The following is an 18,945-nucleotide window of genomic DNA, read 5'->3' as shown; positions in this document are numbered from 1 at the left end:
CCATACCCCCCACCTTGTGAAGACATTATATTCCACCCAGATGTCCTCCATCACTCCATACCCCCCACCTTGTGGGGACATTATATTCCACCCAGATGTCCTCCATCGCCCCATACCCCCCACCTTGTGGGGACATTATATTCCACCCAGATGTCCTCCATCACTCCATACCCCCCACCTTGTGGGGACATTATATTCCACCCAGATGTCCTCCATCACTCCATACCCCCCACCTTGTGGAGACATTATATTCCACCCAGATGTCCTCCATCACTCCATACCCCCCACCTTGTGGAGACATTATATTCCACCCAGATGTCCTCCATCGCCCCATACCCCCCACCTTGTGGAGACATTATATTCCACCCAGATGTCCTCCATCGCCCCATACCCCCCACCTTGTGGAGACATTATATTCCACCCAGATGTCCTCCATCACTCCATACCCCCCACCTTGTGGGGACATTATATTCCACCCAGATGTCCTCCATCACTCCATACCCCCCACCTTGTAGAGACATTATATTCCACCCAGATGTCCTCCATCACTCCATACCCCCCACCTTGTGGAGACATTATATTCCACCCAGATGTCCTCCATCACTCCATACCCCCCACCTTGTGGACACATTATATTCCACCCAGTTGTCCTCCATCACTCCATACCCCCCACCTTGTGGGGACATTATATTCCACCCAGATGTCCTCCATCACCCCATACCCCCCACCTTGTGGAGACATTATATTCCACCCAGATGTCCTCCATCACTCCATACCCCCCACCTTGTGGAGACATTATATTCCACCCAGATGTCCTCCATCACTCCATACCCCCCACCTTGTGGAGACATTATATTCCACCCAGATGTCCTCCATCACTCCATACCCCCCACCTTGTGGAGACATTATATTCCACCCAGATGTCCTCCATCACTCCATACCCCCCACCTTGTGGGGACATTATATTCCACCCAGATGTCCTCCATCACTCCATACCCCCCACCTTGTGGACACATTATATTCCACCCAGATGTCCTCCATCACTCCATACCCCCCACCTTGTGGGGACATTATATTCCACCCAGATGTCCTCCATCACTCCATACCCCCCACCTTGTGGAGACATTATATTCCACCCAGATGTCCTCCATCACTCCATACCCCCCACCTTGTGGAGACATTATATTCCACCCAGATGTCCTCCATCACTCCATACCCCCCACCTTGTGGAGACATTATATTCCACCCAGATGTCCTCCATCACTCCATACCCCCCACCTTGTGGAGACATTATATTCCACCCAGATGTCCTCCATCACTCCATACCCCCCACCTTGTGGGGACATTATATTCCACCTAGATGTCCTCCATCACTCCATACCCCCCACCTTGTGGGGACATTATATTCCACCCAGATGTCCTCCATCACTCCATACCCCCCACCTTGTGGACACATTATATTCCACCCAGATGTCCTCCATCACTCCATACCCCCCACCTTGTGGACACATTATATTCCACCCAGATGTCCTCCATCACTCCATACCCCCCACCTTGTGGACACATTATATTCCACCCAGATGTCCTCCATCACTCCATACCCCCCACCTTGTGGACACATTATATTCCACCCAGATGTCCTCCATCACTCCATACCCCCCACCTTGTGGGGACATTATATTCCACCCAATTGACCTCCATCACTCCATACCCCCCACCTTGTGGAGACATTATATTCCACCCAGATGCCCTACATCACTCCATACCCCCCACCTTGTGGAGACATTATATTCCACCCAGATGTCCTCCATCACCCCATACCCCCCACTTTGTGGAGACATTATATTCCACCCAGATGCCCTCCATCACCCCATACCCCCCACCTTGTGGAGACATTATATTCCACCCAGATGCCCTCCATCACTCCATACCCCCCACCTTGTGGACACATTATATTCCACCCAGATGTCCTCCATCACTCCATACCCCCCACCTTGTGGAGACATTATATTCCACCCAGATGTCCTCCATCACTCCATACCCCCCACCTTGTGGAGACATTATATTCCACCCAGATGTCCTCCATCCCTCCATACCCCCCACCTTGTGGAGACATTATATTCCACCCAGATGTCCTCCATCACCCCATACCCCCCACCTTGTGGGGACATTATATTCCACCCAGATGTCCTCCATCACTCCATACCCCCCACCTTGTGGACACATTATATTCCACCCAGATGTCCTCCATCGCTCCATACCCCCCACCTTGTGGAGACATTATATTCCACCCAGATGTCCTCCATCGCCCCATACCCCCCACCTTGTGGACACATTATATTCCACCCAGATGTCCTCCATCACTCCATACCCCCCACCTTGTGGACACATTATATTCCACCCAGATGTCCTCCATCCTTCCATACCCCCCACCTTGTGGGGACATTATATTCCACCCAGATGTCCTCCATCACCCCATACCCCCCACCTTGTGGAGACATTATATTCCACCCAGATGTCCTCCATCACTCCATACCCCCCACCTTGTGGAGATATTATATTCCACCCAGATGTCCTCCATCACTCCATACCCCCCACCTTGTGGACACATTATATTCCACCCAGATGTCCTCCATCACTCCATACCCCCCACCTTGTGGACACATTATATTCCACCCAGATGTCCTCCATCACTCCATACCCCCCACCTTGTGGGGACATTATATTCCACCCAGATGTCCTCCATCACTCCATACCCCCCACCTTGTGGAGACATTATATTCCACCCAATTGACCTCCATCACTCCATACCCCCCACCTTGTGGAGACATTATATTCCACCCAGATGCCCTCCATCACTCCATACCCCCCACCTTGTGGGGACATTATATTCCACCCAGATGTCCTCCATCACTCCATACCCCCCACCTTGTGGACACATTATATTCCACCCAGATGTCCTCCATCACTCCATACCCCCACCTTGTGGAGACATTATATTCCACCCAGATGTCCTCCATCCCTCCATACCCCCCACCTTGTGGGGACATTATATTCCACCCAGATGTCCTCCATCACTCCATACCCCCCACCTTGTGGAGACATTATATTCCACCCAGATGTCCTCCATCACTCCATACCCCCCACCTTGTGGGGACATTATATTCCACCCAGATGTCCTCCATCACTCCATACCCCCCACCTTGTGGAGACATTATATTCCACCCAGATGTCCTCCATCACCCCATACCCCCCACCTTGTGGAGACATTATATTCCACCCAGATGTCTTCCATCACTCCATACCCCCCACCTTGTGGAGACATTATATTCCACCCAGATGTCCTCCATCACTCCATACCCCCCACCTTGTGGAGACATTATATTCCACCCAGATGTCCTCCATCACTCCATACCCCCCACCTTGTGGAGACATTATATTCCACCCAGATGTCCTCCATCACTCCATACCCCCCACCTTGTGGACACATTATATTCCACCCAGATGTCATCCATCACTCCATACCCCCCACCTTGTGGAGATATTATATTCCACCCAGATGTCCTCCATCACTCCATACCCCCCACCTTGTGGACACATTATATGCCACCCTGATGTCCTCCATCACTCCATACCCCCCACCTTGTGGAGACATTATATTCCACCCAGATGTCCTCCATCACTCCATACCCCCCACCTTGTGGAGACATTATATTCCACCTAGATGTCCTCCATCGCTCCATACCCCCCACCTTGTGGAGACATTATATTCCACCCAGATGTCCTCCATCGCTCCATACCCCCCACCTTGTGGACACATTATATTCCACCCAGATGTCCTCCATCGCTCCATACCCCCCACCTTGTGGACACATTATATTCCACCCAGATGTCCTCCATCACTCCATACCCCCCACCTTGTGGGGACATTATATTCCACCCAGATGTCCTCCATCACTCCATACCCCCCACCTTGTGGAGACATTATATTCCACCCAGATGTCCTCCATCACTCCATACCCCCCACCTTGTGGAGACATTATATTCCACCCAGATGCCCTCCATCACTCCATACCCCCACCTTGTGGAGACATTATATTCCACCCAGATGTCCTCCATCCCTCCATACCCCCCACCTTGTGGAGACATTATATTCCACCCAGATGTCCTCCATCACTCCATACCCCCCACCTTGTGGGGACATTATATTCCACCCAGATGCCCTCCATCACTCCATACCCCCCACCTTGTGGAGACATTATATTCCACCCAGATGTCCTCCATCACCCCATACCCCCCACCTTGTGGAGACATTATATTCCACCCAGATGTCCTCCATCCCTCCATACCCTCCACCTTGTGGAGACATTATATTCCACCCAGATGTCCTCCATCACTCCATACCCCCCACCTTGTGGGGACATTATATTCCACCCAGATGTCCTCCATCACCCCATACCCCCCACCTTGTGGGGACATTATATTCCACCCAGATGTCCTCCATCACTCCATACCCCCCACCTTGTGGGGACATTATATTCCACCCAGATGTCCTCCATCACCCCATACCCCCCACCTTGTGGGGACATTATATTCCACCCAGATGACCTCCATCACTCCATACCTCCCACCTTGTGGGGACATTATATTCCACCCAGATGTCCTCCATCACTCCATACCCCCCACCTTGTGGGGACATTATATTCAACCCAGATGACCTCCATCACCCCATACCCCCCACCTTGTGGGGACATTATATTCCACCCAGATGTCCTCCATCACTCCATACCCCCCACCTTGTGGGGACATTATATTCCACCCAGATGTCCTCCATCACTCCATACCCCCCACCTTGTGGAGACATTATATTCCACCCAGATGTCCTCCATCACTCCATACCCCCACCTTGTGGAGACATTATATTCCACCCAGATGTCCTCCATCCCTCCATACCCCCCACCTTGTGGACACATTATATTCCACCCAGATGTCCTCCATCACTCCATACCCCCCACCTTGTGGGGACATTATATTCCACCCAGATGTCCTCCATCGCCCCATACCCCCCACCTTGTGGACACATTATATTCCACCTAGATGTCCTCCATCACCCCATACCCCCCACCTTGTGGAGACATTATATTCCACCCAGATGTCCTCCATCACTCCATACCCCCCACCTTGTGGAGACATTATATTCCACCCAGATGTCCTCCATCGCCCCATACCCCCCACCTTGTGGACACATTATATTCCACCTAGATGTCCTCCATCACCCCATACCCCCCACCTTGTGGAGACATTATATTCCACCCAGATGTCCTCCATCACTCCATACCCCCCACCTTGTGGAGACATTATATTCCACCCAGATGTCCTCCATCACTCCATACCCCCCACCTTGTGGAGACATTATATTCCACCCAGATGTCCTCCATCACTCCATACCCCCCACCTTGTGGGGACATTATATTCCACCCAGATATCCTCCATCACTCCATACCCCCCACCTTGTGGGGACATTATATTCCACCCAGATGTCCTCCATCACCCCATACCCCCCACCTTGTGGAGACATTATATTCCACCCAGATGTCCTCCATCACTCCATACCCCCCACCTTGTGGAGACATTATATTCCACCCAGATGTCCTCCATCACTCCATACCCCCCACCTTGTGGACACATTATATGCCACCCAGATGTCCTTCATCACCCCATACCTCCCACCTTGTGGAGACATTATATTCCACCCAGATGTCCTCCATCACTCCATACCCCCCACCTTGTGGACACATTATATTCCACCCAGATGACCTCCATCCCTCCATACCCCCCACCTTGTGGGGACATTATATTCCACCCAGATGTCCTCCATCACTCCATACCCCCCACCTTGTGGAGACATTATATTCCACCCAGATGACCTCCATCGCTCCATACCCCCCACCTTGTGGGGACATTATATTCCACCCAGATGCCCTCCATCACTCAATACCCCCCACCTTGTGGAGACATTATATTCCACCCAGATGTCCTCCATCACTCCATACCCCCCACCTTGTGGGGACATTATATTCCACCCAGATGTCCTCCATCACTCCATACCCCCCACCTTGTGGACACATTATATTCCACCCAGATGTCCTCCATCACTCCATACCCCCCACCTTGTGGAGACATTATATTCCACCCAATTGACCTCCATCACTCCATACCCCCCACCTTGTGGAGACATTATATTCCACCCAATTGACCTCCATCACTCCATACCTCCCACCTTGTGGAGACATTATATTCCACCGAGATGTCCTCCATCACTCCATACCCCCCACCTTGTGGGGACATTATATTCCACCCAGATGTCCTCCATCACCCCATACCCCCCACCTTGTGGAGACATTATATTCCACCCAGATGTCCTCCATCCCTCCATACCCCCCACCTTGTGGACACATTATATTCCACCCAGATGCCCTCCATCACTCCATACCCCCCACCTTGTAGAGACATTATATTCCACCCAGATGTCCTCCATCACTCCATACCCCCCACCTTGTGGAGACATTATATTCCACCCAGATGTCCTCCATCGCTCCATACCCCCCACCTTGTGGGGACATTATATTCCACCCAGATGTCCTCCATCACTCCATACCCCCCACCTTGTGGGGACATTATATTCCACCCAGATGTCCTCCATCACTCCATACCCCCACCTTGTGGAGACATTATATTCCACCCAGATGTCCTCCATCCCTCCATACCCCCCACCTTGTGGAGACATTATATTCCACCCAGATGTCCTCCATCCCTCCATACCCCCCACCTTGTGGACACATTATATTCCACCCAGATGTCCTCCATCACCCCATACCCCCCACCTTGTGGAGACATTATATTCCACCCAGATGTCCTCCATCACTCCATACCCCCCACCTTGTGGAGATATTATATTCCACCCAGATGTCCTCCATCACTCCATACCCCCACCTTGTGGACACATTATATTCCACCCAGATGTCCTCCATCACTCCATACCCCCACCTTGTGGACACATTATATTCCACCCAGATGTCCTCCATCACTCCATACCCCCCACCTTGTGGAGACATTATATTCCACCCAGATGCCCTCCATCACTCCATACCCCCCACCTTGTGGGGACATTATATTCCACCCAGATGTCCTCCATCCTTCCATACCCCCCACCTTGTGGACACATTATATTCCACCCAGATGTCCTCCATCACTCCATACCCCCCACCTTGTAGGGACATTATATTCCACCCAGATGTCCTCCATCGCTCCATACCCCCCACCTTGTGGACACATTATATTCCACCCAGATGTCCTCCATCACTCCATACCCCCCACCTTGTAGGGACATTATATTCCACCCAGATGTCCTCCATCACTCCATACCCCCCACCTTGTGGGGACATTATATTCCACCCAGATGTCCTCCATCACTCCATACCCCCCACCTTGTGGGGACATTATATTCCACCCAATTGACCTCCATCACTCCATACCCCCCACCTTGTGGAGACATTATATTCCACCCAGATGTCCTCCATCACTCCATACCCCCCACCTTGTGGAGACATTATATTCCACCTAGATGTCCTCCATCTTTCCATACCCCCCACCTTGTGGGGACATTATATTCCACCCAGATGTCCTCCATCACCCCATACCCCCCACCTTGTGGGGACATTATATTCCACCCAGATGTCCTCCATCACTCCATACCCCCCACCTTGTGGGGACATTATATTCCACCCAGATGTCCTCCATCACTCCATACCCCCCACCTTGTGGAGATATTATATTCCACCCAGATGTCCTCCATCACTCCATACCCCCCACCTTGTGGAGATATTATATTCCACCCAGATGTCCTCCATCACTCCATACCCCCCACCTTGTGGACACATTATATGCCACCCAGATGTCCTTCATCACTCCATACCCCCCACCTTGTGGAGATATTATATTCCACCCAGATGCCCTCCATCACTCCATACCCCCCACCTTGTGGACACATTATATGCCACCCAGATGCCCTCCATCACTCCATACCTCCCACCTTGTGGAGACATTATATTCCACCCAGATGTCCTCCATCACTCCATACCCCCCACCTTGTGGACACATTATATTCCACCTAGATGTCCTCCATCCTTCCATACCCCCCACCTTGTGGAGACATTATATTCCACCCAGATGTCCTCCATCCCTCCATACCCCCCACCTTGTAGAGACATTATATCCCACCCAGATGTCCTCCATCACTCCATACCCCCCACCTTGTGGACACATTATATTCCACCCAGATGTCCTCCATCACTCCATACCCCCCACCTTGTGGACACATTATATTCCACCTAGATGTCCTCCATCACTCCATACCCCCCACCTTGTGGACACATTATATTCCACCTAGATGTCCTCCATCACTCCATACCCCCCACCTTGTGGGGACATTATATTCCACCCAGATGTCCTCCATCCCTCCATACCCCCCACCTTGTAGAGACATTATATCCCACCCAGATGTCCTCCATCACTCCATACCCCCCACCTTGTGGGGACATTATATTCCACCCAGATGTCCTCCATCGCCCCATACCCCCCACCTTGTGGAGACATTATATTCCACCCAGATGTCCTCCATCACTCCATACCCCCCACCTTGTGGACACATTATATTCCACCTAGATGTCCTCCATCACTCCATACCCCCCACCTTGTGGGGACATTATATTCCACCCAGATGTCCTCCATCACTCCATACCCCCACCTTGTGGGGACATTATATTCCACCTAGATGTCCTCCATCCCTCCATACCCCCCACCTTGTGGGGACATTATATTCCACCCAGATGTCCTCCATCACTCCATACCCCCACCTTGTGGGGACATTATATTCCACCTAGATGTCCTCCATCCCTCCATACCCCCACCTTGTGGGGACATTATATTCCACCTAGATGTCCTCCATCCCTCCATACCCCCCACCTTGTGGAGACATTATATCCCACCCAGATGTCCTCCATCACTCCATACCCCCCACCTTGTGGACACATTATATTCCACCCAGATGACCTCCATCGCTCCATACCCCCCACCTTGTGGAGACATTATATTCCACCCAGATGTCCTCCATCCTTCCATACCCCCCACCTTGTGGACACATTATATTCCACCCAGATGTCCTCCATCACTCCATACCCCCCACCTTGTGGGGACATTATATCCCACCCTGATGTCCTCCATCACTCCATACCCCCCACCTTGTGGACACATTATATTCCACCCAGATGTCCTCCATCACTCCATACCCCCCACCTTGTAGGGACATTATATTCCACCCAGATGTCCTCCATCACTCCATACCCCCCACCTTGTGGGGACATTATATTCCACCCAGATGTCCTCCATCACTCCATACCCCCCACCTTGTGGGGACATTATATTCCACCCAGATGTCCTCCATCACTCCATACCCCCCACCTTGTGGGGACATTATATTCCACCCAATTGACCTCCATCACTCCATACCCCCCACCTTGTGGAGACATTATATTCCACCCAGATGTCCTCCATCACTCCATACCCCCCACCTTGTGGAGACATTATATTCCACCTAGATGTCCTCCATCTTTCCATACCCCCCACCTTGTGGGGACATTATATTCCACCCAGATGTCCTCCATCACCCCATACCCCCCACCTTGTGGAGACATTATATTCCACCCAGATGTCCTCCATCACTCCATACCCCCCACCTTGTGGAGATATTATATTCCACCCAGATGTCCTCCATCACTCCATACCCCCCACCTTGTGGAGATATTATATTCCACCCAGATGTCCTCCATCACTCCATACCCCCCACCTTGTGGACACATTATATGCCACCCAGATGTCCTTCATCACTCCATACCCCCCACCTTGTGGGGACATTATATTCCACCCAATTGACCTCCATCACTCCATACCTCCCACCTTGTGGAGACATTATATTCCACCCAGATGTCCTCCATCACTCCATACCCCCCACCTTGTGGACACATTATATGCCACCCAGATGCCCTCCATCACTCCATACCTCCCACCTTGTGGAGACATTATATTCCACCCAGATGTCCTCCATCACTCCATACCCCCCACCTTGTGGACACATTATATTCCACCCAGATGTCCTCCATCACTCCATACCCCCACCTTGTGGGGACATTATATTCCACCTAGATGTCCTCCATCCCTCCATACCCCCCACCTTGTGGGGACATTATATTCCACCCAGATGTCCTCCATCACTCCATACCCCCACCTTGTGGACACATTATATTCCACCCAGATGTCCTCCATCCTTCCATACCCCCCACCTTGTGGAGACATTATATTCCACCCAGATGTCCTCCATCCCTCCATACCCCCCACCTTGTAGAGACATTATATCCCACCCAGATGTCCTCCATCACTCCATACCCCCCACCTTGTGGACACATTATATTCCACCCAGATGTCCTCCATCACTCCATACCCCCCACCTTGTGGACACATTATATTCCACCTAGATGTCCTCCATCACTCCATACCCCCCACCTTGTGGACACATTATATTCCACCTAGATGTCCTCCATCACTCCATACCCCCCACCTTGTGGGGACATTATATTCCACCCAGATGTCCTCCATCCCTCCATACCCCCCACCTTGTAGAGACATTATATCCCACCCAGATGTCCTCCATCACTCCATACCCCCCACCTTGTGGGGACATTATATTCCACCCAGATGTCCTCCATCGCCCCATACCCCCCACCTTGTGGAGACATTATATTCCACCCAGATGTCCTCCATCACTCCATACCCCCCACCTTGTGGACACATTATATTCCACCTAGATGTCCTCCATCACTCCATACCCCCCACCTTGTGGGGACATTATATTCCACCCAGATGTCCTCCATCACTCCATACCCCCACCTTGTGGGGACATTATATTCCACCTAGATGTCCTCCATCCCTCCATACCCCCCACCTTGTGGGGACATTATATTCCACCCAGATGTCCTCCATCACTCCATACCCCCACCTTGTGGGGACATTATATTCCACCTAGATGTCCTCCATCCCTCCATACCCCCACCTTGTGGGGACATTATATTCCACCTAGATGTCCTCCATCCCTCCATACCCCCCACCTTGTGGAGACATTATATCCCACCCAGATGTCCTCCATCACTCCATACCCCCCACCTTGTGGACACATTATATTCCACCCAGATGACCTCCATCGCTCCATACCCCCCACCTTGTGGAGACATTATATTCCACCCAGATGTCCTCCATCCTTCCATACCCCCCACCTTGTGGACACATTATATTCCACCCAGATGTCCTCCATCACTCCATACCCCCCACCTTGTGGGGACATTATATCCCACCCTGATGTCCTCCATCACTCCATACCCCCCACCTTGTGGAGACATTATATTCCACCCTGATGTCCTCCATCACTCCATACCCCCCGCCTTGTGGGGACATTATATTCCACCCAGATGTCCTCCATCACTCCATACCCCCCACCTTGTGGGGACATTATATTCCACCCTGATGTCCTCCATCACTCCATACCCCCCGCCTTGTGGGGACATTATATTCCACCCAGATGTCCTCCATCACTCCATACCCCCCGCCTTGTGGGGACATTATATTCCACCCAGATGTCCTCCATCCCTCCATACCCCCCACCTTGTGGACACATTATATTCCACCCAGATGACCTCCATCGCTCCATACCCCCCACCTTGTGGAGACATTATATTCCACCCAGATGTCCTCCATCCTTCCATACCCCCCACCTTGTGGAGACATTATATTCCACCCAGATGTCCTCCATCACTCCATACCCCCCACCTTGTGGGGACATTATATCCCACCCAGATGTCCCCCATGGCTCTGTACCTCCAGGTCAAATGCTTCTTCTGCCAGACTGTCCCACTCAAAGCGTAGCGTTTCCTGCGCATCCTCTGGGGCCCCGATGATAGGACGACATCAGGGAGAGAACAGCGAGGCTTCTTCATCATCTCCACTGTGAGATCATCTAGGAGAGATAATTACATTTCTATATCTGGGATTGCTGGCAGGTGTACAATTTTCTATCCATGTGATCAGCTGTACATTACAATAGCAGGAGGGATTCCTCCCGCTGTCAATGCCTTTATCTGATTTTTTTCTCTCCAGAAAGACGGCACCATCTTTGTTTAGGCATAATCCAGGGTCACCACTTACTTCCTGGACTGAGCTGGTGGCTCAGAGATGACACAATCATGTAAATTCTGGTGCCTGTGCATTTGTGTGCTCACAAATGTTGGTGGTGTTCACAAATGTCTGACTTGCATCAAGGTTACAAAGTAAAGTCTGATCACTGGGGGAGGGGTACATAAGAGAGGGAGCTGATATTGGGGGTACATAGGAGAGGGAGCCTCCATCAGGGGTACTTAGGAGAGGGAGCCTCCATCAGGGGTACTTAGGAGAGGGAGCCTCCATCAGGGGTACGTAGGAGGGGGAGCCTACATCAGGGGTACATAGGAGAGGGAGCCTCCATCAGGGGTACATAGGAGAGGGAGCCTACATCAGGGGTACATAGGAGAGGGAGCCTCCATCAGGGGTATGTAGGAGAGGGAGGCTACATCAGGGGTATGTAGGAGAGGGAGCCTCCATCAGGGGTATGTAGGAGGGGGAGCCTCCATCAGGGGTATGTAGGAGGGGGAGCCTCCATCAGGGGTATGTAGGAGAGGGAGCCTACATCAGGGGTATGTAGGAGGGGGAGCCTACATCAGGGGTACATAGGAGGGGGAACCTACATCAGGGGTATGTAGGAGAGGGAGCCTCCATCAGGGGTATGTAGGAGGGGGAGCCTCCATCAGGGGTATGTAGGAGGGGGAGCCTCCATCAGGGGTATGTAGGAGAGGGAGCCTACATCAGGGGTATGTAGGAGGGGGAGCCTACATCAGGGGTACATAGGAGGGGGAACCTACATCAGGGGTATGTAGGAGAGGGAGCCTCCATCAAGGGTATGTAGGAGGGGGAGCCTCCATCAGGGGTATGTAGGAGGGGGAGCCTCCATCAGGGGTATGTAGGAGAGGGAGGCTACATCAGGGGTATGTAGGAGAGGGAGGCTACATCAGGGGTACATAGGAGAGGGAGTCTACATCAGGGGTACATAGGAGAGGGAGCCTCCATCAGGGGTACATAGGAGAGGGAGCCTCCATCAGGGGTACATAGGAGAGGGAACCTACATCAGGGGTATGTAGGAGGGGGAGCCTACATCAGGGGTACATAGGAGGGGGAACCTACATCAGGGGTACGTAGGAGAGGGAGCCTCCATCAGAGGTACATAGGAGAGGGAAGCTACATCAGGGGTATGTAGGAGAGGGAGCCTCCATCAGGGGTACATAGGAGGGGGAACCTACATCAGGGGTACATAGTAGAGGGAGGCTACATCAGGGGTATGCAGGAGAGGGAGGCTACATCAGGGGTACATAGGAGAGGGAACCTACATCAGGGGTATGTAGGAGGGGGAGCCTCCATCAGGGGTACATAGGAGGGGGGACCTACATCAGGGGTATGTAGGAGGGGGAGCCTCCATCAGGGGTATGTAGGAGGGGGAGCCTCCATCTGGGGTATGTAGGAGGGGGAGGCTACATCAGGGGTATGTAGGAGGGGGAGCCTCCATCTGGGGTATGTAGGAGGGGGAGGCTACATCAGGGGTATGTAGGAGAGGGAGGCTACATCAGGGGTACATAGAAGGGGGAACCTACGTCAGGGGTATGTAGGAGAGGGAGGCTACATCAGGGGTACATAGGAGAGGGAGCCTCCATCAGGGGTACATAGGAGAGGGAGCCTCCATCAGGGGTACATAGGAGAGGGAACCTACATCAGGGGTATGTAGGAGGGGGAGCCTACATCAGGGGTACATAGGAGGGGGAACCTACATCAGGGGTACATAGGAGAGGGAACCTACATCAGGGGTACATAGTAGAGGGAGGCTACATCAGGGGTATGCAGGAGAGGGAGGCTACATCAGGGGTACATAGGAGAGGGAACCTACATCAGGGGTATGTAGGAGGGGGAGCCTCCATCAGGGGTACATAGGAGGGGGGACCTACATCAGGGGTATGTAGGAGGGGGAGCCTCCATCAGGGGTATGTAGGAGGGGGAGCCTCCATCTGGGGTATGTAGGAGGGGGAGGCTACATCAGGGGTATGTAGGAGGGGGAGCCTCCATCTGGGGTATGTAGGAGGGGGAGGCTACATCAGGGGTATGTAGGAGAGGGCGGCTACATCAGGGGTACATAGGAGGGGGAACCTACATCAGGGGTATGTAGGAGAGGGAGGCTACATCAAGGGTACATAGGAGAGGGAGCCTCCATCAGGGGTACATAGGAGAGGGAGCCTCCATCAGGGGTATGTAGGAGGGGGAGTCTCCATCAGGGGTACATAGGAGAGGGAACCTACATCAGGGGTATGTAGGAGGGGGAGCCTCCATCAGGGGTATGTAGGAGGGAGAGTCTCCATCAGGGGTACATAGGAGAGGGAACCTACATCAGGGGTATGTAGGAGGGGGAGCCTACATCAGGGGTACATAGGAGGGGGAACCTACATCAGGGGTACGTAGGAGAGGGAGCCTCCATCAGAGGTACATAGGAGGGGGAACCTACATCAGGGGTATGTAGGAGGGGGAGCCTACATCAGGGGTATGTAGGAGGGGGAGGCTACATCAGGGGTACGTAGGAGAGGGAGCCTCCATCAGAGGTACATAGGAGAGGGAAGCTACATCAGGGGTACATAGGAGAGGGAACCTACATCAGGGGTACATAGTAGAGGGAGGCTACATCAGGGGTATGCAGGAGAGGGAGGCTACATCAGGGGTACATAGGAGAGGGAACCTACATCAGGGGTATGTAGGAGGGGGAGCCTCCATCAGGGGTACATAGGAGGGGGGACCTACATCAGGGGTATGTAGGAGAGGGAGGCTACATCAGGGGTATGTAGGAGGGGGAGCCTCCATCAGGGGTATGTAGGAGGGGGAGCCTCCATCTGGGGTATGTAGGAGGGGGAGGCTACATCAGGGGTATGTAGGAGGGGGAGCCTCCATCTGGGGTATGTAGGAGGGGGAGCCTCCATCTGGGGTATGTAGGAGGGGGAGGCTACATCAGGGGTATGTAGGAGGGGGAGCCTGCATCAGGGGTATGTAGGAGGGGGAGCCTCCATCTGGGGTATGTAGGAGGGGGAGGCTACATCAGGGGTATGTAGGAGGGGGAGCCTCCATCTGGGGTATGTAGGAGGGGGAGGCTACATCAGGGGTATGTAGGAGGGGGAGCCTCCATCAGGGGTATGTAGGAGGGGGAGCCTCCATCAGGGGTATGTAGGAGGGGGAGCCTCCATCTGGGGTATGTAGGAGGGGGAGGCTACATCAGGGGTATGTAGGAGGGGGAGCCTCCATCAGGGGTATGTAGGAGGGGGAGCCTCCATCAGGGGTATGTAGGAGGGGGAGCCTCCATCAGGGGTACATACAGTAGAATAAGGTGATCTATATTATAGGTCTTGGAATAATGTGACCTACAGTGCCTGGAAAAAGTATTCATACCCCACATTTTGTGACAACCAAAACCATAAATGTATTTTATTGGGATTTTATGTGATGGACCAACACAAAGTGTCACATAATTGTGAAGTGGAAGGAAAATGATACAAATAAATACGTGAAAAGTGTGGGGGAGGGGCATTTGTATGGCGCCCCCCGGAGTCAGTAGGACAAACAGGACTTCTTATGACTTTCTTTCTCCAATCTCTTTCTTCTTGTCACTCTTCCATAAAGGGCAGATTTGTGGAGAGACGACTAATAGTTGTCCTGTGGACAGATTCTCCCCCCTGAGCTGTGGATCTCTGCAGCTCCTCCAGAGTTACCATGGACCTCTTGGCTCTTCTCTGATGAATGCTCTCCTTGCCCGGCCCGGTCAGTTTAGGTGGACAGCCATGTTAGGGGTGTGTAGGATAAATTGACCTCTATTAGGGGTACTTAGGATCAGATGACCTTTATAAGAGGGCATTTAGGGTAAGGTGACCTATATTAGGGGTAATTAATCAGGTGGCCTATAGTGGTGGGATACTCAGTATACGGTGACATAGTATCATGACCTGAGGTGACCCCCTCCCCCATGTTTGCAGCACATGAAGTGAGTCTCCCCGGGGGGAGGCTTTGTGATTACCAAGTTCTCCTGTCATCTTCAGGCCGGCAAACCTCTGCATGGTCTTCACAGCTCCTCGGAGGCTCTCCAGGGTCTGCTGCTGGGCAGAGTAGGGATCGGGTGGGGGTAGGTAGCCATAGCGGGTCAGCCAGTCCTGGAAGAAGAGGAGAGTCACTTATAGGCAGAGCTCCCCTTTAGGAAGTACTTCCCGCTGCTAAGGGCGAGACCCCCCGAATGTCTCCTCACCATGAGGTTCTCCCCCCCGAATGTCTCCTCACCATGAGGTTCTCCCCCCCGAATGTCTCCTCACCATGAGGTTCTCCCCCCCGAATGTCTCCTCACCATGAGGTTCTCCCCCCCGAATGTCTCCTCACCATGAGGTTCTCCCCCCCGAATGTCTCCTCACCATGAGGTTCTCCCCCCCGAATGTCTCCTCACCATGAGGTTCTCCTCCCCCAACAGGCTTTCTGTCCTCCAATCCCCAACCACAGACACTCCCCAACCATACAAAGGAGTCTTCCTTCTCTTGCTGCACATATTCAATACTAAGACTGATAGAAGGTGGGCGGAGCCGGGAACTCTGCAGAGAGCCCGCTGCCTAAACCACCAGAGAGAAGATGGGGAGGCGGGGTAAGTACACTGAGCAAGGGGGTAAGTGACGGGCACTTTAAGTTAGGGTCAGTGGGTTTTTGTGGTAAAGTTAGGGAGGAAGGTTAGAGGGGGCAGGTTAGGGGTATGGATGAGGGGGGAGGGTAACTCCTATGGTTTACAGGTCTTAGCATTACCTTCAGCAATTATAACTCCTTATTACCCCCTCTTCCACCCATTACCACCTACCTCATCAACCCCCCCTTCCACCTATTCCCACTTACCACCTACCTCATCAACCCCCCCTTCCACCTATTCCCACTTACCACCTACCTCATCAACCCCCCCTTCCACCTATTCCCACTTACCTCATCAACCCCCCCTTCCACCTATTCCCACTTACCTCATCAACCCCCCCCACCCATTACCACCTACCTCATCAACCCCCCCCCCCCACCCATTACCACCTACCTCATCAACCCCCCCCACCCATTACCACCTACCTCATCAACCCCCCCTTCCACCTATTCCCACTTACCACCTACCTCATCAACCCCCCTTCCACCTATTCCCACTTACCTCTTCACCCCCCCCCCTTTCCACCTATTCCCACCTACCTCATCAACCCCCCCTCCATCTACTTTCCACCAGTCCCTTTAACCACCACCCTCCTCTTCATTCATCTGTCTCCCACTCATCTCTCTGTTCCTTTCCCACCCAATTCATCTACCCCCAACCCCATCCATCTACCCCCAACCCCATTCATCTATCCCTCACCCAATTCCCCTCCCTACCTTATCTATCTACCTCCACCCCATTCATCTACTCCACACCTTTCTATTCCTTTCCACCCAATCCATCTACCCTTCACCTCATCCATCTACCTGTAATCCTATCCATCTGCTCCTTACCCCATCCATTTACCCAAACCCCATCCATGTACTCCCCATCTTTCTACTCCTTCCCACCCAATCCATCTACCCTTCACCTCATCCATCTACTCCCCACCCAAGCCTTCTACCCCCAATCCTGTGCATCTACCCCCAAGCCCATCCACCTACCCCAACCCGTCCATCTACTCCCAACCTCATACACCTACCCCCAACCTCATCCATCTTCCCCCAACCCCATTCATCTATCCTATACCCCATTCCTCTCCCCACCTCATCCATCTACCCACAACTCTACACATCTACACCCCATCTTTCTATTTCTTTCTATACAATCCATCTACCCTCCACCTCATCCATCTACCCCCAACCCCATCCATCTACTCCCAACCCAATCCATCTAACCCCAACCCCATCCATCTACCCCCAACCAAATCAATCTAACCCCAACCCCATCCATCTACTCCCAACCCCATACATCTACTCCCAACCCCATCCATCTACTCCCAACCCCATCCATCTACTCCCAACCCGATCCATCTACCCCAACCCAATCCATCTAACCCCAACCCCATCCATCTACTCCCAACCCAATCCATCTAACCCCAACCCCATCCATCTACTCCCAACCCAATCCATCTTCTCCCAACCTGATCCATCTACTCCCAACCCAATCCATCTAACCCCAACCCCATCCATCTACTCCCAACCCAATCCATCTACTCCCAACCCCATCCATCTACTCCCAACCCGATCCATCTACCCCAACCCCATCCATCTACTCCCAACCCAATCCATCTAACCCCAACCCAATCCATCTACTCCCAACCCGATCCATCTACCCTAACCCCATCCATCTACTCCCAACCCAATCCATCTAACCCCAACTCCATCCATCTACTCCCAACCCCATCTATCTACTCCCAACCCGATCCATCTACTCCCAACTCAATCTATCTACCCCCAACCCCATCCATCTACTCCCAACCCCATCCATCTACTCCCAACCCCATCCATCTACTCCCAACCCCATCCATCTAACCCCAACTCCATCCATCTACTCCCAACCCCATCTATCTACTCCCAACCCGATCCATCTACTCCCAACCCAATCTATCTACCCCCAACCCCATCCATCTACTCCCAACCCAATCCATCTACTCCCAACCCGATCCATCTACTCCCAACCCCATCCAT

At 52.6% G+C, this 18,945-nt stretch overlaps 1 protein-coding gene across 1 annotated transcript in view; it reads right to left on the bottom strand.

Moving 5' to 3' along the window:
* MMP25 (matrix metallopeptidase 25) overlaps positions 1 to 18,945 on the bottom strand; it is a 44,159-nt gene that overhangs the window by 20,492 nt on the left and 4,722 nt on the right. The window contains exons 2-3 of the mRNA XM_077449798.1: positions 16,292 to 16,444; positions 11,983 to 12,121 (exon numbers count right to left, since the gene is read on the bottom strand). Coding sequence (XP_077305924.1) covers positions 11,983 to 12,121; positions 16,292 to 16,444 — 292 coding nt within the window. The remainder of the gene's footprint in view (positions 1 to 11,982; positions 12,122 to 16,291; positions 16,445 to 18,945) is intronic.

This window comes from Lithobates pipiens, unplaced genomic scaffold (genome assembly GCF_037356315.1).
Source record: "Lithobates pipiens isolate NorthernLeopardFrog02 unplaced genomic scaffold, aLitPip1_a1.2 Scaffold_22, whole genome shotgun sequence".
Lineage (NCBI taxonomy): Eukaryota > Metazoa > Chordata > Amphibia > Anura > Ranidae > Lithobates > Lithobates pipiens.
The sequence above is the reverse complement of the archived record's forward strand: the minus strand, read 5'-3'. Positions and strand labels throughout refer to the sequence as shown.